The sequence below is a fragment of the Boleophthalmus pectinirostris genome, unplaced genomic scaffold, assembly GCF_026225935.1.
Source record: "Boleophthalmus pectinirostris isolate CB_2022bp ecotype Guang Dong unplaced genomic scaffold, ASM2622593v1 HiC_scaffold_2, whole genome shotgun sequence".
In the NCBI taxonomy this organism is placed as follows: domain Eukaryota; kingdom Metazoa; phylum Chordata; class Actinopteri; order Gobiiformes; family Gobiidae; genus Boleophthalmus; species Boleophthalmus pectinirostris.
Window position 1 is genome coordinate 20,490,439 of NW_026571152.1, and position 23,603 is coordinate 20,514,041.

The 23,603-nt window shown below is 36.5% G+C and overlaps 1 protein-coding gene across 2 annotated transcripts in view; it reads left to right on the forward strand.

Annotated features, from left to right (window-relative positions):
* The window catches only part of LOC110169417 (SRSF protein kinase 2-like), a 68,392-nt gene that overhangs the window by 33,798 nt on the left and 10,991 nt on the right, over window positions 1-23,603 (forward strand). For both annotated transcript variants that reach the window (XM_055155183.1, XM_055155184.1), the window contains 7 exons: window positions 10,805-10,956; window positions 12,248-12,356; window positions 16,761-16,848; window positions 18,240-18,327; window positions 18,903-19,009; window positions 21,287-21,452; window positions 22,995-23,035. In XM_055155183.1, the coding sequence (XP_055011158.1) occupies window positions 10,805-10,956; window positions 12,248-12,356; window positions 16,761-16,848; window positions 18,240-18,327; window positions 18,903-19,009; window positions 21,287-21,452; window positions 22,995-23,035 (751 nt within the window). The remainder of the gene's footprint in view (window positions 1-10,804; window positions 10,957-12,247; window positions 12,357-16,760; window positions 16,849-18,239; window positions 18,328-18,902; window positions 19,010-21,286; window positions 21,453-22,994; window positions 23,036-23,603) is intronic.

Here is a 23,603-nt window from a genome sequence, read left to right on the forward strand (position 1 = left end):
TTTTGGATGGATGAGGGAAACTAGGAAGAAATCCTCCCAGGCACAGGGAGAACATGCAAACTCCACACAGAACGGCCCAAGCAGCCAGGGAGTTGAACCTGGGACCTTTTGGCTATGAGGCAAGAGTACTAGTCACCATTAATTTATAATTTATAGTTCTTTATAGTTCAGTATTAAGCAATGCACCAATCAATTTTTTATTTATTTTTTTCAGTTCTGATACCGGTATCAATACTTGGACTTTAAGTATCGATCAATACCCAGTATTAACCAATACCAATGTAGGAATGGAAAATGGCATTTATCTCTCTAAAATATAGTTAACCTATAGATCCAGTTGGGTTATGTAACTGTTATTTATCTGTAAAAAAAATAAAATTTCAAACATTACAAGATGTTCTAGGGCAAAATCAGCCTGTACATAGTCTTATTACATCCAATTAAAGATCCAACCAGGATATTGGCTGAACTAATATCATGGAACCGATACCCATTCCAGCTAATTTTTCAGTATTGGCACAGATATATTTGATACCAGTATTCATATCAGTGCATCCCTATCTATTTTCTGACAGTTACTCATGTTATATATTATGTAAAATCCCCTCCGTGAACTATACTGTTCCTATTTCACAATGTAACTTCAGATCCAAGAACAAGCTGTACCAAGCGGATGTTTAATGCATTCCTATAATTTTTTGTTTAACCACTGCTTATTTTTGGAGCAGTAACATCTCAGCATGGGGCATATGTGATTTTGTGGTCGACATTGGCTTTTGTTGCTCTCTTTGGCCTGTCTGTGTGGAGCATTATCTAACAGTGGGGTGGCGTCGATGTAGCGTAGCATGTGGTCGCTTGTAGTCAATCCATCCAGTGCATATGGATTAGTGTGGCCTGGACCCATACGTTTGTTCAGTGTTTATTTCTGCTGTATAGATTGTTCGATTAAAGGGCCCATTTTACTCGATTTTCTGTTATAATGTTGTTTGAAGTTTTGTTTTATTTCATTCACACATGTTTAACACACAAACCCTGTATATTTAGGCCGAGTTCTCAAACAGAAAACACTTGGTTCCACCTTGTGATGTCATGTGGTAATACAGGAAGTGCTCTACTGTGTTTTTAAAGTTCATACACCTTCACTTTAATCACTGATGATGATTTCAGCCCTGAAATTGCCAGTCTCTACTGAATAAAAGGTAAAAGGAGCTGTTAACTTGATAACTACCACTACATGACATCACAAGGTGGAACAGAGCATTTTGAGCTTTGGAGACAGACTAATAATAAAGTTTTACTCAAGCATGTGTGAATGAAGCAAATGTAGCAACATTCTAATATTTGGCTTTGAAACCATTTGGACCAAAATGCGAACATAGTGAAAGAATAGTGTTTTGTTATTTGGAAGTTGGTAGTCCTACAAATACTGTTGTTGTGTCCTTGAGCAAGGCACTTAACCCACCTCTCCTCCATTGCTATACAGTGTAAAAGTGATAATTTGCCATTTATTATTTGCACATATTCATTCATTATTATTTATTTAGACTAGAGTTCTGTCATTTTAGTTTCAGTTTGTGGTGTACATAAAAATAAAAAAAATAAAACATCTGAAAGCAACAGGAACATCTACATATAGTGCAGTTATTTTGTAGTTCAAGCATATGTTGTTGTATAGTATTGTATAATTGCTAGTGTTTCTTTGCCTGGAATGTTCCACAGGATGGCATTAAACTATCTTGCATGTTAATCTTCTTCTTTATATGGAGCTAACTAAACTGTGGAACATCCCAAGCAAAGCAATGACATCTCCATAGACTCAAACAATTGTAGACACACTCCACAAGTTACACTATGTACCTATATATTGGAACCTATATATGACCCTCACATGACAATACTAATTCTGTCCCCTGGTGAATTCCACTTTGAGAGCTCTGAACTACGCGCCAAGATTAATACTTTATTCACGTCTCCTTAGCTATTGAAACAGCCAAATTTTATTAAGATTATGTAAGATCCAGCAGCTGCCGTCACTTCCCTGCTTCATTATGTAAGCTCTACATTGTGCGGCGGAATGATGTATCGAAAGTCTTGTGCTATGAAATGAGATCCAGCAGCAGACCCATAATGGCCGCCGGAGGGGGGTTACACCGGGCCAGTGCGGTTGGCGTGACGTCAGCCTCACTGCATGGAGCCTTAAAAATAGCAATACGGGATCTCAGTTTGTCCAGTCAGGCAGACACGGAGAGGAGTGAGTCAGCTGTCCCGCCAACTCGAGCCAAAACACAGACCAAGGCAATCAAAGACTAACCATGAATCAATGTGCAGACAGTAGCAGGGGAACGCCGAGCTCAAGGTGCCCCCCGGTCCTGAATCCCACGTCCTAAAAAGAGGAGGAGGAGAAAGAGGAGGAGAGAGGAGGATGCTGGTGTTGCTAATGGCGACTGTTACCCCGGTGATGGGTGGACTTTCTGAAGGATGAGTCATGGAGTTTGAATTTGTCAACTGTAACTATGTGAATTTGCATATTAGCAAGGTAGCAAACATTTTAGCATTGCATTTTTTCTCATAACAATCTGCTAATGTTGTTGCTTTGTCTTGAATGTTTAACAGAATGGCAGTAAACTTATCTGGTTGCCTCTCTACAGATCTGACCTGTAACTTGGCCTGCTTGTCTCCATAGAGATAGTTCATCAGTTTCTGTTTCGAACATCTTGTAGGGAAAGAGAAACTCTATGATAGTATGTAACTTTCTGGGGGTGGAAAGTCAGCTGCATAATTCTATGGAAATAGAAAGTTAAAACCATACTTTGGAACATTCTCTGTTCTCTGTAATTGATATGTTTTATGCCACACTGTGGAAGATTATAGCCACAGAACAACAGTTCCACTGAAACAAGCAGGAAGAGACCCCCCTCCAGGCTAAATAAGAGTCAGGTTTGTGGAGATGCAACCCCGCTCAGAGTAAAGTTGCATGTTTTTCAGCACAATACCTTTTAGTTTACCTGTTTTGCCCTGATCACTGCTTTGTTTCCCCAAATCTCTAAACAGTAAATAGGGCAAAACCAAGTAGCAATATGTCTTAAGAATTCCATTGGTTTTGTAATGTATTATAAAATTGCTCACGGTTATCAATCCATGGAATCTACATACCATTCTGTCCGTAAGTTTGACATATCCAGACATTGTCCTTTTCTTCCTTGTTACATGTAAATGCCTGCAGGAGAGTTTGCATAACATAACACAGCCAAGAGCCAAACTGCCAACAACAACCACCAGCATTATGACATTAATCAGTACAGTTTAAATGTTTTTGTATTTTTGGCAACATTTATATAGAGCACAGTTAGCATCCAAATTTTAGTGTCAAATCAGCAGGGTACAACAACAAAGGCCTCTAGAGCTATGACCCTGAGTATATTATAAAGAATTCAGTAGTTGGACAACATCCATTTTTAATGATTTTGCTGAAATCTTCAACATATAAGTGGAGGTGGAGGCTGATTGCTGAACAAACATGAAATGTATAAAGCTAAAAGAATATAGACTTTGCATTTTGAAGACAATTTGCTTTTCATCAAGAGACACTAACTAACCACTAAGCTTAAAATGTATTTTCTTCTCTTAAGTAAATATTAACAAATGTTCCTTTTATGATGCTCAAATAAATGAAAATATATGTGAGATTTCTTTAAAAAGAAATAAACATTGCTTTCAATATCCAGTTTCTGAACATAAAAAAGAGACTTTTATTAATTACAATTTAAAACTACACAAAAAACACATGCTTTTACAGACAGAGGTTATAAACTGTAGATCTTTCCATTAAAGGATCCATATTTCGCTATTTTCTGATCTATGTTACAATGTTGTTTCCTCAATAAAAACATACCTGGAGTTTGTTTAATTCACACATGTTTAACACACAGTCAGTGCATTTTTAGGCAGTGCTGTTCTCTCACATGGAAAAAACTTGGTGGTTATATAGGAAGTGTTGCACTTTTTTAAAACTCCACCTTCACGAGAATCATTTGGATAATCACAGCCCTGGAATGGACACTTTATGACATCACAAGATGGAGCAGAACATTTTGAGCTTTGGAGACAGACTAATAATGCAGGATTACTCAAACATGTGTGAATGAATCTAAACACAACCCCAGGTATGTTTTTGAGGAGGTAACCACAGTCAACACAGCATAAAGCTCGCAATAATCCATTTTTATAGACCTTTAAAAAGACCCACCCACATAAATAACAATGACAAATGACTGAATTTCACACTTAAAATGAGATTTATTGCACAGTCCTATCATGTAGCAATTTGTCTGTCAGATTTTGGACTTTTACAGTTTCAATTCCCGAGGCGATTATAGTCATTTTGATAATTGTGCTAACTTGTTTTATTTGAAACTAGCTCTAGTCTGTGAGATATGTTTTAACAAGCATCTCATCCTCTCATCTGACAAAGCAGAAGCCCCAATAGAAAACATAATAACAGATCCACAGCTCTGTTCTCATGTCTGGACTCGCTGCAGACTCTCCACGCTCCAAGTGTCTGCACAAAGATAGCACAGACAGACAGCATAATAACAATCCGACCAGTCTAAAGGACAAAATGTGAAATTGTAATTAGGACATGACAGTTTTCCCAAAGCTGAGTGGTGCATCTGAAATTAGTAGCAGCGCAGGTTCATTTTACAGTGATTGTGTAGTCCCTCAGGGTTATGACTTTCTTTGTTCAATGCAGTTTATATGCAAATGAAGCAAGTACTTTTCAAGCAAACATAAAATGGGAAAAAATACTTTGTTTGGTAGGTGTAACGTATTTATTTACTTTTTATTTAAAGGTGCACTATGTAACATTTCTGCTTGTCTCCTTGGATGCTATTGCTTTGCCTGAAATGTTCCACAATATGGCTCAACATATCTATCTATCTGCATGGAGACAAGCAGATGGCACCACCAGGCTAAGTCACAGATCAGATCTGTGGAGAGGTGACCCTGCTCAAACTAAAATGGTATTCTTTTAGCAGTAAGACTCCAAAACCACACCAATCCAGTCCACTTTTATATAGCACATTTTCCAGTTTCCAAAGTGCTCTACAACCAAACATACCATTCCAGGCAAAGCAATGACATCTCCATCTCCATCTTTAACAAAAAATACAGTCATTACATATCAGCAAATCGTCTGTATACATTCACTCCTGGTAACAAAAACTGAAAATATGTACACAGTTCTAACCAAAACGTTTTACCATGGCAGCGATAAAAATAGGAAACCATAAATTCCATATACAACAACAAAATTCCAGAGGTCACGATAGACTTATATTTCTTACTTTTAGTTGCTGTCTCTTTTGTTCCAATTATTTTTAAGGCACTAAATCATCTTTATTTTTTTCATGTTTGACTGATACACACAAACAGGAATAGCTTTTATGCTGTAGCTTCATAAAAATTGCCAGTGTCTTTATATGATATTATAGCTGCTAAACAAACATGGCAAACTCTGCTTTATGTTCATCTTGGATCACATCTGCTTTTTGGGCACTGCCTCGAGGGAAAGCAACAACTTATTTGCATAAACAAACTGTCAAATTTGAACTATGCCATTGCAATACATTTCACATAGAGTTAGATTTTCTACTCTACTCATTAAGTTAGGGTGCAGTGTGGTTTATATATCATATTATTCTATTTTCTTATCAATGTTATAATATTGTTTCCTTATCAAAAACATACCTGGAGTGAAGGTTGTGCCAAAAGTTGAAAAATCGATAGATCACAATCTCTACTTTGGTCGATCTCGAGGATAAGGCATGTGTCTGACCCCCTGCTCTCCCTCCTTCTCTCTGATCCAGACGCATCTCCTAATCTTTTTTCCTCTTTGGAAGAAGATCAAATTGAAAACTGAGATCCATCAATATATAATAATAAATATTCATGGAGACTTGGGCTCAACAGCCAAATTGGAGAGATTTGTTGAACAATAAATGACTTTATAAAGTCACTTTTTTAATCTATATCAGTCTTTTGATCTGCCACAATAATGTAATAATGAATTTAAATGAAAATACCTCAAATTCAAGGCTTTTCCCAGCAATTTTTAGGTGAGATTAAAATGAGATTAATTAGATTAATTAATTACAGATCATAATTAATTAATCTCTAAATTTTTTTAATCGCATGACAGCACTAAAAGATACCACAAAATACTCTAGGCAGTATATTGATACAGCAGAGCATGATAACGATACTGTGTCACCACATTTATATCATGATATTTCTATATTTTTGCACACCCCTAATATGATCTCTGCATTACATTATATGTTTGCATGGATAATACCATTTTTGCTTTGCTTCTTAGCTCTTGCCACTATAAGTACAAATCCAGAAGGAAGTCTGTGAATGTTGTCAGGTTTTATTGTTCTCTAGGGACTGTGACAAGAATCTCACACCAATTTAAAAATATATAGACAACCTATATTGCTTTTTGACCTCTATAGAATATTCATGAATGTGGGATCATGCCTGTGCCTCTGTTTATAGAGAATCTGACAAATGTCCAATATAGCAGTGCATATTTGGAGGTATATTGTCTGTAGCGGCTGTTGTGTTTTTGCTCTCAGGGATGAGCACTCGTCTTCTGTTTTGCTAATGCAGATTTTCCACTTGCTCAGCACTATAATGCCTTCTCCACCTCCACCTGTTTTCAATGTACACAAGAAGTACACAAGAGATTACATGAAAATCTACCCGATAATACCAACACTTTATGGCTGTTTTGGTTTTTATTTTTTGTTGTTTTTCAGATCTCAAAATCTATAAATCTTTGCCAATACATATTTTATTTTTGGACATTTGGGAATTGAAAAATCACAGACCTGTATTATCAATTATATATGGAATGAACTCAAACAAGGCATTGGCCCCATTTCACAATCCTGGGGTTGCTCAGGAATACATTTTAGGATAACAGTTTGTATATGCCAGATTAGCAGCCAGATTAAAATTTACTTTATGTTTAATTTATTACATTTCTTATGATTATATCATGACCTGATTAATGACTTCAGGAACTCAACAGTCCTGCCTACCTCAAAGTCCACTCTGGCCCTAGAAGTAAATTTTCCACAATCCATGATTGTTTTAAGTCTTTCAAACTTTTAATATGAATTTCTTTCAGAAAGTCTATGGGAAAAACAAATGGGAAATTTACCGGAACCAGGGGGTGTACGTTCAGTAATATCCCAAATCATGTAAATTTCACCTAAATTACTCCGTCAACAAATTGTATGCAATAATGAACTATTCCAACTCTTTCTTCCTGCTCAGAATATAGAGCTGCATCCCCCATTGGCCTCTTTCCTGTCTCTCCTCAGCTCGTCTTTAGCTTATGGCCTTTGTACATCCCTCCTTGTTCTCGGCTCTTGTCCAGACAGTCTTACACTTAGCCCCAACTAACTGTTGGTGCAGTGCTGATGTATCCATATAAAAGTGTCTGTGTGTCCGTCTGTCTCATAAGTGATGTATGACTCCTCTGGACGTGATCTGCTTTAGCGCAGGAGAACATAGACACCTCACTGCAAGGGCACACACATCTAATGTATTGGTTTCATTTTAGTAGAATAGTAAGTGGAAGTAGTATTAGTGTTATAATATTTTTTCTTTATGATACTAAATGCAACCTCCGACATATTATGGCAAAATATGAAAACACATCAAAACTAGATATACACAGATACTGATTTTGGGTTATGTTTTACAATCTCTGCAACATCTCATGATGTTGATGAGCCTTTATAGAAGACTCATCCTTTGTAGACTTTTATTAGGGCAGTGTAAATACATTTTAATTGAGATCGAGATTCTTTCTAATCAATGATATTCTTGGGTGTTTTAAATTAAGAGCTCCACAGCCAAAGGGATGTGGTTTGGAGCAGAGTTCAGGCTTAGACTTAAAAGAAGAAATCTGAGTATTTTTTGTCCCAGTGTATGATTATATTATTTTCAAGAAAAGCCATTATGTGTTAATTTGTATTAAGATGAAGTAAAAATTTAACCAAAATCAGGGATTGATGATATGAGGAAGTAAAGTGTGAGTAATTTCCCAGTCCTATAATAAATGTTATAAGACTAAACATACTTTACTGAGGAATTCACCATATTACTGGAAAGTTGATAATTTATTTCCTGTTACTGGTGTTGGACACTGCTGTTATGTCCTTGAGCAAAACACATATTTCACCTTGCCTGAGTGAATGTCATTTACTAACAGAAGAATAGCTCTGTGAGTGTGACTCATGAAGGACTAATGACTGTAATTGTCAAGCAATTTGAGAATGTAGAAAAAACATTTTCAGACTGATATGTTGATACAAAGAAATGAATCCAAATTATCATTTACTAGACTGAAGTACCACCAAAATATGTACTACAATACCACTTTAAAGTACCTAGAGTCTGCCTTTCTTGTTGTGTTTGGCCTTGGTATTGTTGCATTAACCCTTTATGTCCCAGATACCCCCCCATTTTGCAGTTGCCATGGAAACACAGGCTCGATCATGTGTCTGAGCCTGCGACTGCAATTTATAACAGCTCCCTCCTCCCAGCACTAGCACGGGCTTTGTGTTGTGTTTGCTTTTCCACCTTCTGTCTAAGTCAATTTGGTCATCATTTCAGGAGCTGTCAAACGTGTGCAGCAGAGGCTAGGTGGATATTTTAAGTGTTTCTAGACAGGTTTTACTCCAAGCAAAAACAGGCTCTTGTTATTATGTATAGTGCACACTAGAAGCACTCCACCAGGCATTGAGTCTGTACATCTCATTTTAATTTTAATTGCATTTGTTTTAAGTTTGTAGTTAATGGCATAGTTACTTCCCCTTATCACTAAAATATGTATTTTTGACTCTTTCTTACAATGGTAAATATAGTAATACCTTTCAAGTTTTTGCTTTACTTAAGATATACTTAAATTATTGCAAGTTTCTTTAAGGTATTCTTAGACAAGTTGTTTGCCCTGTAAATAACCATATGAGCCCCAGGCCTCCACTTGGAATACAGATCCCAAGTACTGTCTGATCAATCATTGCAGTCTCCCAGGATCAATGTGTACTGTGTAGGGCAGAAAAGAAGGAGAAGACATGTTTTAGAGGGGCTGGTGGGTCATCTGTGTTTTAGAGGGACTGGTCAGTCCTGTACAGTCTGTTAATGTGCCTCCTCTCCTGCACAGAGGCAGAACAGACTGACCAGCTGTGAGCCTGGAATACTTTGATCAATTGGCTTCAAAAATATACATTATTCTTGTTATTGTAAAATTATATAATCATTGAATTTATATAAATAAATATTTTTTGTGCTTATAAAAAAATCAACAGACATAATTTTTAAAAATTGCCAAATGTTTAATTAATGTATGTCTACCCAAAACATGCAGAATAGATCTAAACAATAGTCCTGACCAAAAGCTAACTCCCTAGACACTGTACTGCAACATCCACTGCTTCTGACAGGTTCCCCCAGCTGCACTGGTTGAAGAATGGGCCAAATGCAGACGACAATAAAGAGTACCTTACCTTGTATAAAACTTTTCTTGTTTTGAATTTACCCAATATAGTGAGATCTTATCCATTTTTAAGTGCCCATTGTACTATAAAGTTTTTGATAATGCATAACCACATATACATTCTTAATTAATTTATTTCTCTGCTTGGTTACTTTGGATTGCAGTAGGTGTTGCGCCTTTATATTTTGCCTCACCATCTTCTTTGGCACTCTCAGTCATTCTAAAGTGCTCCGCTTTTGTCCATAGAGTGACTGTATTTTCACTTTTCACACCTCTTTTTGAGTGTGCCCTGTCTGACACTGTAGAGCTACCTTCACTCAGAGTGGATGAATCAGCATGGAACAATGCGAGGAACCACGCATACCTCAGAATTGAAAACACGAGTAGTTTTTGTTTCATATTAGTCATGCACTTGAGGTTCAGTTTATTACCATGAGTCAGAGGCAGCATAAATGTGAAAGTAAAGGTATTTTGATTGAAAAAAAAGACCTTGTGTACTTCTGGTGGTCTTATTGAAAAAGTTATGTGACATTTGTTTTGTGGAGGGAGGGTGATTCGCCTACTCTCCCTCTCTAACATTACACGATGTTATGTCCTTGGGCAAGACACTACTAAATTCACCCACATCATGAGTGATTTCGTGAAACTGAAGCAAGTGTGGCTGTAGCTATGGAGGATGTATGAATTTTTCTTCATGCATTTTCTATAGGCCACGATCTGATAAAAAAGGAGGTGGCAAGCACCTGCATGTAAAACATAAAGAGAAAGATGTAATGCACTTATTTTCAATCGAATCAACCACTCTGGGGTGAATCAGGATCATTTTGTACAAAACCTACAAATAAAAAATGTATTTAAAATTCTAAAATGTGTTTTATAGGAATTCTGTCTAGATTTTCTTTTTACTCAGTTACAAGTGCCTAAATCAAATTTTTAGATATTGGTTTCGGCCTTGAAATGGAATTGTCTGGACACAGCACATGTTCAATATACTGTCAGTCAATATCTCCCGACAGCAACTCACCTTTATATTTACTGGGTTCAGAAACAGATTCAGTTTGAATTAGGGGCCATTTTAGTAGGATGGTGTAGGAAAAATCAGCCAGAATAATAAAGCAAAAAAAGTATTTATTTATTTAAATGAGTATAGTCCATATTAAACAATGTGTCAGTAAGCAGCTTCAACATAAAAGCTTGTTAATAATATCAATGTGCTGTGTATGTTTTTAGGCCTGAGACGCAGCAGAAAGCCCCGGTGAGCACGCCCCCTCCCCCGCCGCCCCCTCCACCCCCTCCAGAGCCCGTTGGACCTCCTGAACCTGAGGAGGAGATCCTGGGCTCAGATGATGAGGAGCAGGAAGACCCCGCTGACTACTGCAAAGGTCTGAACCCACAGCATTTGAAGAGCCACTATGCAACTTTTCCGATAGAGTTTCAGAAGTAGTCGTCTGGACAGTGTTTTTGAATCTAGACATTTCAACTACCATCCAGAAGTCATTTTAAATCTGGGGGTACTGGATGACATTTCTGGACTGATGAGGGATTATACTGACTCTTTTCTCATGGAGGGTTTGCCAACTGCTTGTCTCCATGGAGATGGAATTGGTTTGCCTTGAATGTTTCACAGATTGGCATTTAACATATCTATCTCCATGGAGATAACACCTGCAATATGGGAATCAGTATTTTGGTAAACTTGGTTGGTTTAATGAACACTTAGAAGGTCAAATATAAATGGCATAGATGATAGAAGAGGCAAGTATGACCATACACGTACACATTTTTTATTATTTAAAGGCCCTATATTACACAAAATAAATTTTTGTGAGCTTAACCCATGTTAGAATGATATTACCTCTTCATAAGCAGTTGTGTTTTGTTTCATTCACATGTCTGAGAAATCCTTTATTATTAGTCTGTCTAGATCTTCAAACCTCAAAATGCTCTGTTCCACCTTGTGATGTCATGAAGTTATCAGCTACCTTTTACCTTTAGTTCAGTAGAGATTGGCAATTCCAGGGCTGAAATCACCCAAATGATTCTATTGAAGGTGTATGGAGTTTAAAAGCACAGTGAAGCTCTTCCTATATTACCACATTACGTCACAACATTAGAACAGTGTTTTCTGTTTGAGAGAAGAACTCATCGTAATTTTGCATAAATATGCTGAAACAAAACACAGCTACAGGTATTTTTGTGATTATGAAACAACATTATAACATAGATCATTAAACAGTTTAATCTTGGCAGTTGAATTATAATTTTGCCTTAATTCTGTCTTGAATGTTTAGAGATAACATAAAAGTTACTGATACATTTTAATTGTTATGGATACGTATTTTTTCATTGCACAATAAAAATTGTTAGATGTATTGTATCAGTAAACATATGGTAACACTGCCTTTTCTAATGCAGTAGCTTTAGTTTTTCAATGAGGCCCGCCTCCACCACAGATTTTATGCCATGTGGTCGTGTAATCATAGCAGGGCTTTCTTATGGTCTACATAACAATAAAATAAACATACCAAATAAAAGGTAGTACATGCCCGATGCTCTCCTCTGTCTCTCTGACCTTGCTTGTTTACGGCGTGTCTGCTAAGGATTATGTGTCATTGGCTGGTTATCACTTCCAGCCTCTATAACCTTCATGTCGTCTCTTTTTATCTTCGTCAGGAGGGTACCATCTGGTGAAGATTGGGGATTTATTCAACGGGAGGTACCATGTGATCAGGAAGCTGGGGTGGGGACACTTCTCCACCGTATGGCTATGCTGGGACATACAGTAAGTCACGTTTAAAACCACAGTTAAAGGAGATTTGTTCATTTGGTTTAATTTGGATACATCAGCATAAAGACTCTGCAGCCCTACCATGATTAATCACAACTGAATCAAATGCGCAATTTGATTGGTTGCAATAAGCACATTTAAGGCTATAGGTAATATTATTAAGGGTAAATAGGGTTGTCAAAAGTATCGAAAATCATATGCTAATTGATACTAAAACTAGTATCAAAACTAGACATTTGAGTATCAATACTAAAAAAGTCACGCAGGGGAAAAATTAAGCTTCCCTGAACAGTTTTAGAATAATCTTGAGCTGTATCAGAGCAAGATCATAGTAGTAAGTTTATAAAGAAGTGGACTTAGAGAGTGTGACGTCACCCATAGCATTTGGTCTATACACAAATGAAGCCACCGAGAGAACAGATAGAAGTAAATTTGGAGCTGAGTTTCATATTAGGAACAAGAATTGATTTACGGACAAAATAGTGAAATAAAAATACAAAGATGATGTAGAGCGGGTTAATACGAACATTTTATGATCAAAATATGGAGTCTGACAGCAGCAGTAATAGAGAGGGGTGCCATTTTTTCTTTTTTTTTCTTTTTTTTTTGTTTGTTTTTTTGAGTATGCCCTTTTACAGTTTATGGTAGACTATGGTAGACACTTATGGACCACTATAGAACATACCTGGATGACTGAGGGATTACATAGAGATAAAACCACATGGTAATATAAATGAAAGTACTATTGTTTAATGTTGAAAAATCACATTTTATTGTCTAAAGAAAGACAATTGTTTTTTATTATCATCGTGGTATCGGAATCATTATTGAGTAACGAGTCTATTCCCTAGTATCAAAATTGAGTTTGAAATTTTACTATCATGACAACACTAAATGTAATTTCTCTGTGGCGAACTAAATATCCTGGGCTTGTCATTAATACTATATATCTATGATATTTCTCATAACACCAGTTATGGAATACAGTCTCCTCCCTTTCAGAATGTGACATCATCTCATTCTCGAATCTGAACACAGCCAGTAGAAAGATGCACACCACAAGCGCGTCATGACCCAGAAAAGAGTAAAGACAGAAGATACTCCTCTCACGTCACCTAGCAACACAACTTCATACATCCAAAGCCTCCTTATGCATGTGTTATCCTGCTTGTCACCTCTGATAAAGAGACCTTTTACTTTACAGTTTGTAAACACTGCAGCTGGTTATAACGAAAATGTGTCAAAAGCTAAGTAAACAACAATAGGGCCTACTTGTTCAACAAAGGAAGCACTGTAATCTGATATTCGGCCTGATGGTTTTGGATACTGACTATGTTGGTATGTTGGTTCATAATTTCATATTCAAATGATTGTAATTATGTAGTGGTGGGCAATATTAACAAAAATGAATATCCTTTTTTTACAATATCCAAATGACATTGACAATATTCAGACAATATTATCACACTCCATTAGAAATGCATTAAAATATGACAGTAAATACTCGATACTCAGATTAGACTAGGCAAATATTAAGGAAGCACTAATGAAGGACTAAACTTGTACTAAAGAAGGTGTAATACTAGGTCTAAACTGGGACTGAAACAAATCTGTACTAAACTAGTACACAACCAGGTCCAAACCAGGTCTAAAAAGTAATAACACAAGCCTTACTAGTTGTAGTTGCATCATAACTATTGGACTACTTCATATTAATATCAGGATCTGGCACATCACCATGGCAACACCTGCAACCAAAAACATCTCAGGGTTGCCAGACTTCAGAGACCAAAACAGCACAAAAGCATCTGAAAAAACATTTCAAACATGAAATATTCAACACTTTTTACATGGAAACCCTTAAAGCTGCACTATGTAACTTTTCTGGTGAGACTTCGGCATCTGTTAGGAGTTATAGCTTTACGGGTAACTTTGATGCCATACTGTGGAAAATTTCAGGTGAAGCAATATCATCTCTATGGAGACAAATGGGTGATGGGCTCTCCACCAGATAGGTTACATAGTGCTCATTTAGCCTCCATCACTGGAACCACCATCCTCACTGGCACACTGTTTGTTTGTGTTCCCGTGGCAACAGCACCGGACTACTGACAGGATCGGCAGGCGCGTGTCACCTTCCACTGGACTCACAGCCTCACACAAACTCATTTGCTCCTGTCACTGGTGTTAATTACTCTAATGCTGCCAATAAAGCTCTCAGATGGAGTCCTGTTACCTTATTTAGCGTTTCACAATTAGTCACTACCTCACTCGTTTGGTGTTTACTGACTGGAGATCATTTGTTTCAGATTCTCGTATAGATGATCAGAGTATTAAAGCTGAGGGACAACAAGAGCCACCACTGATAGTAATTCAGATGACTTAAACCAACATTCTTTAGGCCTATGATGTTTAATGTCATGTAGTGACACCTTGGACCTAATCACTAATATTACTGTAGTGTCCTGTTTAATCACATGGGAGAGTTGATTTTGGGCATTTCAGATGAAAATATACCAACACAAAATTCATTGCCTACCAATGAATTAATATCCTGCTATAACAAATGACTTCTTCTGAGAGTTCAAATTTCTCTATTAGTGTTTCCCATTAATAAAGGAGACTGTGATTCTAAAAACCAAATGTTTTGATTCTAAAGACAAAATTTCACCACAGAGTCTAAAAACCTAGTCTGATTTATCAGCCTGTCTGACCTTGCACCATTAGAATTTGTTCGCTCGACAGTAGCCGGGTACTTTTTTTCATTTAACCAATTGCTGCTATTTGGTCGTGATGTATGTAATGCGTCGCTAACGGGGCTAACTGTATATTAAGCCCAAATCCCGTTGGAAGAAGGGCAATAACGTCTTTCCCCTTCATAAAATTCACCAAACATTCTCTTTGTTCCAGCTTTAAATCCTCTATCACGGGAACTTGCACTTCTGGGGTTTTTGCGAACCGTCTAGTGTACTCTGATTCCTGACCTAGTTGCTGGAGTGAAATTAAATTGAGCAGAGGCACTAGGTGGCGCCAGCCTGGCTACTAAAAACCAGCTGAGTAAAAAATTGACAAAACAAATATAAAATATTACCTTATGCTTGTAGTGTTATCATATGCATACAGAAGTAACCATTCTGTATCTGTAATCACTATTATTTTTGTGCAGTAGAGGCAATATGTGACATTTATACACCAAAATATAATATTAAATAAAATGATTCAAATATGGACTGCTTTTGTCACCATAGTCTTCATATAAATCTGTGGGAAACATCAACTCTGATTGGTTAAATCCACCTGTCACTTACTCACAGAGGCTGACCAATAGGAGAGGGGATGGGGTGTCTCTGCTGTATTAAATAGAAAAGCACTGAATCACAATTTGACGATATCACCAAAGGAGCACCTTATTTCAGAGATCAGGTCACGATTAGATTTTTATTGACACATCAGCTTCCTTCATAGCAAATATTATGAGTTTCAGAAACCCTGTTATTGCAGCACAAGATTGAAAGTGGTAGTCACTGAAGCTGAAATAAAAAAAAAAAAAAAAACTTTTCTATAATGTAACAAATGAAAAAGTTTGCATTTCAGTTTGACCTGAGCCCACAAGAGAGTAACAACAGGTCACAGTAGCTCCTTAAAAACATACTTGCTCTTATTATTATAATATATTGTGATGTGTGAGCTACTGAGCCCAAATATGTGTCTAAGTCTAAGTATGCATGTTTGGATGCAGTTTTGCAGGTATAACCACAATCAGATAGCTGTTACCACAGACGTTTGTGCAAAAACATCTGTGCACTCTGATAGCACATGTAGTACAAACTATAAAGCCACAGCAGTGCTTTCAGTATAGTTTTCAAAAACACCAATTATCTTATAATTTCACTGTACAGTATTTATAGGGGATTTTGGACAAGATCTTTTGGAGTGGCCTTTTCTTGCTATTCAGTACAGAAAATATTATTATTTGGTTACTGAACAGAACTAAACCAGTTTATTGTACATTTTTATTTTAAACAATGATACAGCTGCTGTCTACAAGCGTCCTCCAAGTTGTAATATTAGCACAATTAAAAGTGTCTAATATTTGGTAAAGGACTTTTAAAACAAAGAACAGCATGTCCAGAGCAACGCACCCTCAAAACCCACAAAATCAGTCCATTTCAAACCATCGTTGAAAAGGTGAGCCTGTTATGTAATGTGAATATATTTAAGACAAAATGCCACAGTCTCATACATTAGCACGTCTATTTGTCGTGTGGGTAGTGCGAATTAGACTAGGCACTATTTGTTCTCTATATTTGACGTAGAAGGATTAATCAGCATTATTGGCTGTTGGGACCAGTTAGAGTGACTCAGGTAACATTTAACTGTGCTTTTGTGTGTCTTCAGAGTGAAGAACTTTGTGGCAATGAAGGTGGTGAAGAGCGCTCAGCATTACACAGAGACAGCCCTGGATGAGATCAAACTGCTAAGATGTGTAAGTGTTTGGTATTTGTTTATTTCTTGTAATATCAAAAAACAAAAAAAAAACTTTTGCAGAACATAAAACATACTATGCTCAAAACAACCTATATAGGTAGTATGTGTCCCTGTCCTGCTAAATTGTGTTTCTAAATGTGACTAATAATGTTTAACTTATCATAATGTTAAATATTAGCTTAATGCTGCTCAGGTAGGGCTACAATATTAAAACTACTTATTTTAATGTATGTGACTGACGTGCCAGGCTAAATAGTGTAAAACAGGGTTCTCAAACTCAATTGGAGCAGGGGCCAAAGTTATAAAATCAGCATTGATCGGGGGCCGCATATTATATAACATATTATATAACATATTATATATGATCACCAAACTATCATGCAGCCTCACATAGAAAAAACTTGAATAAAATGTGTAGTCTGATACATTTTATAAGGGCTGCATGATATGAGATAAAGATATTTGTACATGTTATATCACAAACTATATTGTAGCAATACAGGTACTTAACATTTTTTGACACAATATCCCCATGCACGTAAGAATATTTAGAATTTAAGGAGAAAGTTACTCTCTAGTCCAGGGCTCTCAAACTCAATTGGAGGAAGGGTATCACTGATTGTTTTGCAATTAGTTTAAAATAAAAGGTGCACTATATACCCTTTCTCGTGGGATTGTCCACCAACTGCTTGGTTTCCATGGATATATACTGTTTTACCTGGAAAGCACCACAGTAAATATATCTAGCATTTATTCAGTTACAGGTGTTACTTGAATTGAAAAACATGCATTGCCTGTAATTGGATTTGGTGGCACCACTTGCTAGTCTCTATGGAGATAGATAAGTATTAAAGCCATAATGTGTAACCTTCCAGCCAAAGCAATGACAAGTCCATGGAAATCAGCACCAGCAAAGTTACATAGTGCACCCTTAACTGAGGTAAAATACACAATTGTTGGTACATATGTCAACCAGATTAGCAGAGTGATAATCTCATCTCATTGTGAATATGAATCGACTGAAGTTTTGTTTAACTGCTGAAACTGTTTATAAAAATATAATTCTTTAATCCCTAATGCAACAATATGCAATCTGATTTTCGTCTATACATACTGGTGAAGTTAGTTTCACCAGTATGTATATTTATGTATATCACATATTTTCAACTGCTTTTTAACAATAGAAATGAAGGTCTAGTTTGAGACAGAGTAGAAATTGGAAGTCTGTCTGTTTACAATCACATAAATAAATACCACCTTTGCATCTTTGTCCTTGTCTTGAAGTCTGTGCTCTGTTCAGACTGACTGATTACTTGATAAGAAAGAGGTTTGTTCGTGCTTTCTTTCTGTGCCCCAGCTTGTGTGTCTGATTGTGATTCTGTGCTGCAGGTGAGAGAGAGCGACCCCGAAGACCCAAACAAAGACATGGTTGTTCAGCTGATCGACGACTTCAAGATCTCAGGAGTCAACGGCATTCGTATCCTGTTCTGAATCAAACGGATGTGACTGCTGTGTGAATGAGAACGAAATGTCTCCATACTAATCGTGTGAAGTAAAAGTACTCTTGTTATTGTTATTAGTAGTACAGTATACCACAACTACCACTATTGTTGTTATTGCAAGCATGCTACTTCTGACTGCTCACTGATTATATAATACTTGTAGAACTGCATTACAGCTACTACTCCTTTTTCACTACTCCAAAATATGTTTATTAAAGAATGATTCAGGATATCAACTTACGGGGTTAGGCTTAGGAGTATTAATTACATAGTTACTAAGTCTGAATCATAAGTCCACATATTAAATACATATATACTAAAATGTACTAAACTATAACAATAAGTAGTAATAATACTTGTTTTGAGGGACATCCCCAAAATGAATTGGGTAAAATATCTTGTCATTCATTGTTCTTTCAAACATTAAAAAAAAAAAAAAAAAACTTACAGTAGTTATATTTCACATTTTTACAGTGCTTCTGTACACTGTGTCTATCCTCTATTACAGATTACAGTAGCAGTATAATGTTTATCCTTGACTGTGGTGCAGATGTGTGTATGGTGTTTGAGGTACTTGGTCATCACCTGCTCAAGTGGATCATCAAATCTAACTACCAAGGACTGCCCCTGCCCTGTGTCAAGAGCATCATCCGACAGGTGAGGACAGGCACTCTGCAAATCAAGACAGGCAATAACTCAGATATACCTGCTTTTACCAAATGTACCACTTTAGACTTGACCTGTCTATAATGCACTGTATTAAGTGAGATTTATGTCATTTTTATATTTTGAACTTTATTTTTAATGTGCCCAAGCTCAGGTGGTAAGACCATTCTTTCTGCAGTGTTGGGGATTAGCTTCTACAATGACAGACTGCCACTGTGTTCATGAGCAAAACAGTCATCAGTTCTGTGGACATTGTTGTGTATATAAATGCTTGATTTTTAATTAATGTTTGGTTCCTTGAAATGAAGATACTAGAGGCATGAATGTAGAAAAAAATGTGGCTGTAATCAAAGCAAAATCACAATGTAAATGGATGTAATAAGGAAAGGCTGCATTTTGAAGTACCATTATTTCTTCCACAGACAACAAAATGTTTTCTACATAAAACCTGCTAACCCTCTACTTAAGTTCTGTTTGTCAGTTCATGTTTCAATCTTTTTGTCAATTTTCTTTTATGATTTTTAAATGAACTTTGAACAGAAACTCACAATTAGCTAGTTATCTATCGTTCAGCCCTAAATGTGGCCAGTTAAGGATTTTCTTTTTACAAATAGGAAGTTGAAATCAAGGCATTAGCCCTATCTTGCAACAGATCACTTGTATTGATTACTCACAGTTTTTTCCTAATTTCCTCCTTTGACTCATTTTGTTAACAAGTTTAAAAAGACAATGCAGTTTTAGCGTTTGTACACAGTTTTAACACATTTCTTGAACATATTGGCAGGATTAGACTTGAGTGCTGGTTGATGGTGAATTTCCCAGTTGTTTTTGTAGTTTTATGTGTGTTTTGTTTGGAGAGAGGGGTGTGGTGTGGGAGTTTTCTTTTTTTTTTCCCTTTTTGCTTGGTAATATATCAAAATAGAAAAAAAAAAGACAAAGAAAATAATTAAAGACAATGCAAGCAGATGCAAAAGAGTAATGTTGTAGTTATTGCAGATATTCACTATGCTTGAAATTAAGTTTGCCAGGCAAAGAACACATGTATTGAACTTAGACAAAATATTTGTCAGCAAAACCCACCTTATTACATTGCTCTAATATGCTTATCTTATATGTCTATATTTTGGGGCTCAATATTCATTGTGGGTACTTTTTCAACGCAGTAGTGTTTTTATGTAACTGCTAATAACAGCTTTTTAATGATACTGTATATTTAAAATTGGTTTATGGGATTATCCTGCTTTGTGATAAGGATGTAAAGTATTTTCATTATTATTGTTTATTGTTGTATTTCTCTGTAGTAATATATCATGCTTCAAAATTTATGACCGTGACAAGCTAATGTACATCAGCACATGGAATAGGCATGTTTGCAATGCCATTTTACAGTCCCAATATTAACAAAATTGCTTGTAATTTGAGACAATTTTGTGGTTTGCTTACAAATGATTCCAAAGTGGGGTAACCGCCTGCATAGCCTTAAACAGTGGCTGGTTTTGTGCTCTGTGCTCTGAGTCCTGTCCTCCTGAGACTGGGGCTTTCAGACATTGTCCCCTGAGCCACCGAAGGAGCCTGTGGAGCTCTCAGCCATTTAAGCAGCTGCCATTTTCAGCTTTAGAAAAATGCTGTAAATGAGAACTAATGAAATGGGGACTGTGATTATGAAACAAGCTCAGCACAGTATCACATGATGAAAGGTAACACTTGTGAAAGTTTAAAAATAAGTTCAGTTAGGGCTTAATATCGTTTTTATCAAGATCAAAATCCAGGCATGTGTAATAGTGAATCATTTTGGTCTTGGACAGGTCGACAGCCAATCCTCTGTCAATGAAAGCATGTGCTTTGGAGCAGAGACTGGAATAAATTGGGCTATTTTTGTGTTAAATTGTACTGATTAAAAGTCTGTGTTGTTTATGTTCAGAAAATCAGTATTGAATAGGAAAAAAATTAAATAGAAAATCAAGATCAACCAATATATGAGGGGGGAAAAACATGATTATTTTTTTGCTATACAGTTTTTGTCCAGCATTAAACATGTTCATTTGATTTTACAAGTTGTAGAAATGTAATATATACTGTACTATAATATATAATATTCTTAGTGCAAGACATTAATTAATTTTACATGGAAACAAATCCTATCTTGTTTAACTTAGATTTAAACTTTGGTAAGAATGCAAGACAATAATGAATGGGCATTTCATAGATGTGTAGACAGCTACAGTAACTATGCTTTATGTAACAAAATATGTTTTATCTGTAATGCAGGTGCTGCAGGGTCTGGACTATCTCCACACAAAGTGTAAAATCATCCACACAGACATCAAACCAGAGAACATCCTAATGTGTGTGGATGACACATTTGTGCGCAGAATGGCCATGGAGGCGACAGAGTGGCAGAAGGCTGGAGCTCCACCTCCGTCTGGGTCAGCAGGTAAGTACTCATGTGGGGAAAAACATGATATTTGGTGATTTCTTTTAGCTCGCAATCTTGAACATGAGGAGAGAAAGTCTAGTTTATTTGTTTTGAATCATCCAAACAATAAGGCACAATAGATATAAAAGTGAATGTGAAAGAAGTTACCAAAAACCCTCAACCCTCATGTGGTGACCTCTAGACTCATTTCAGAACTCAATAAAAACAAGGATGTACTGCTCGCTTAAAAGGAAATGCCATATGGAAAAGTGCAGTTATTCAGAAGCAGACATTTTACAGTGTTTTAACTGGACACTGTGAAAGCTCTATAAAGGAGGAGGGCAGACTGGTCCATATTTTTGATCCTCTGTATAGAACACTAAGCTGAGTTGTGCAAGAGTAGGGTGCTCTAATGAGTTGTCCACACGAGTGAGAACAAATGGTGCTGAATATTTCATTGATATTTAATTTCTTTGGGTTCAACTTCAGGTCCACATAGAAGGCAGCTGGGGACCTTCATTTTTACTTTTGAAAATTCTACTTTCATTAAATCCACTACCTCACAGTAACCATTCCTGCCCAACATCAAACAATTGTCTTACATGCCTTGAGATTTGCTTTGACATCAATTGCTGTGGTGTAAATGAGCTAGAATGAAAACTAGAGGCTCATGTTTAATAGAGTCGCTCACTAAAGCAATAGTTATTCTCAGTCTGTTGGTGCCACAAAAGCGTATCTTTCTCCTTTTCATCTTCTGCCTCCAAGTTGTGCCTGAAAAAGCCCCACTTCTTCTCGGAGACGCAGACCTGATAAACTTAGAATGAACCCTGTCCTCTATGCGAACCCCTGTAAGCTGTCAATTGCTTGCATCAGCCAATGGAGAGCCTCCGTTGTGCCTCAGGCTGGCCAATCGTATGGATTTGTGCAAGACTGAAAAGTTGTCAACTCCAAACTTTTGCACTGAAGGCACTGTACCTGATTTCCACTGTCTGAAAAGAAGGAAAACAGAACTAGTCCATTCATAGTTCAAAACTGTTTTCAGTGAGTGGTCAAAGTTTTTCCCCATTTACCTTAGGCATTCCACACATACGTGAGACCAGTGTGAAGTTATACTGTGACAGTAACAACTAGCATGCTAACACACAATTCCTGATTGTCGAGCAATAAAAATCTTTTCAGTTAGAGGCAGACAGCACACAGTGGTCTTATACTGACCTCATCAGCTACTTATACAGTATATCTGCACTGGGGCAAGAACATTTTTGCTCATAAGGAGAAAACTGGTTACAGTGCCTTTAATTTTGTATAGAAGAAAATGGACACCTAGCATCTTGATTTAAGGTCATCTTGAATTTGTATTGAATTTCAAGACATCTTAAACAGTTACACTGAAATGTATCTGTGACGTAACAATACATAAATAAATGTGTTGTTTGAAATTTCACAGGTATACATTACATAATAGAATAAAATCGTGATATGGTGAATTTTGGCTCTGTGACCAGGCCTAATGTCTGAATTATAACAACACTCTGATGACTTTTTCTTTGTGTCTGTCAGTTAGCACAGCCCCTCAGCTCAAACCGGTGAGTACGATTGATGTGAGTATAAAAAAGAAGCAAACTACACACACAAACATAAATGCAATCATGACAGAAACAATGCAATTATTCTATTACTCAGTACCTCCCCAGTTTTGCTAGAACTACTACTTCTTGTCAAGGGGTGTAGTCGACTGAAGAAATTCTCAGTTGACTAAAGACCTGCCCTGTGCATCGATTAATCAATTAAAAGTGGGCATGTTGTCAAAAATATTAGAAGCTTGAGCAAAAACTATGTATAAAGAAATATACTAGTAAATGGTATCATAAGTGAAAAGGCATTAAAATTTTCAGCTTTTTCCCATATAAATCTTTTTAATCCTGATTTAAATTGTTATATTCATGCTGAACCTGTATTGAACACCTTACCAGTAGGGTCAGAACATTTTTATTTTTGAGATTTGATTCATATTCAACTACTAGTATGTATTGTAAAAAGTACAATTATTGCATGTAGGCACAGTACAATACAATGCAATTTTCTTCAACCTTCTGCAACCTTCTTTTTTAATTTTATACTCCCACTTTTCCTTTAGAACTACAGCAATCTGTATACATGCACAGTATA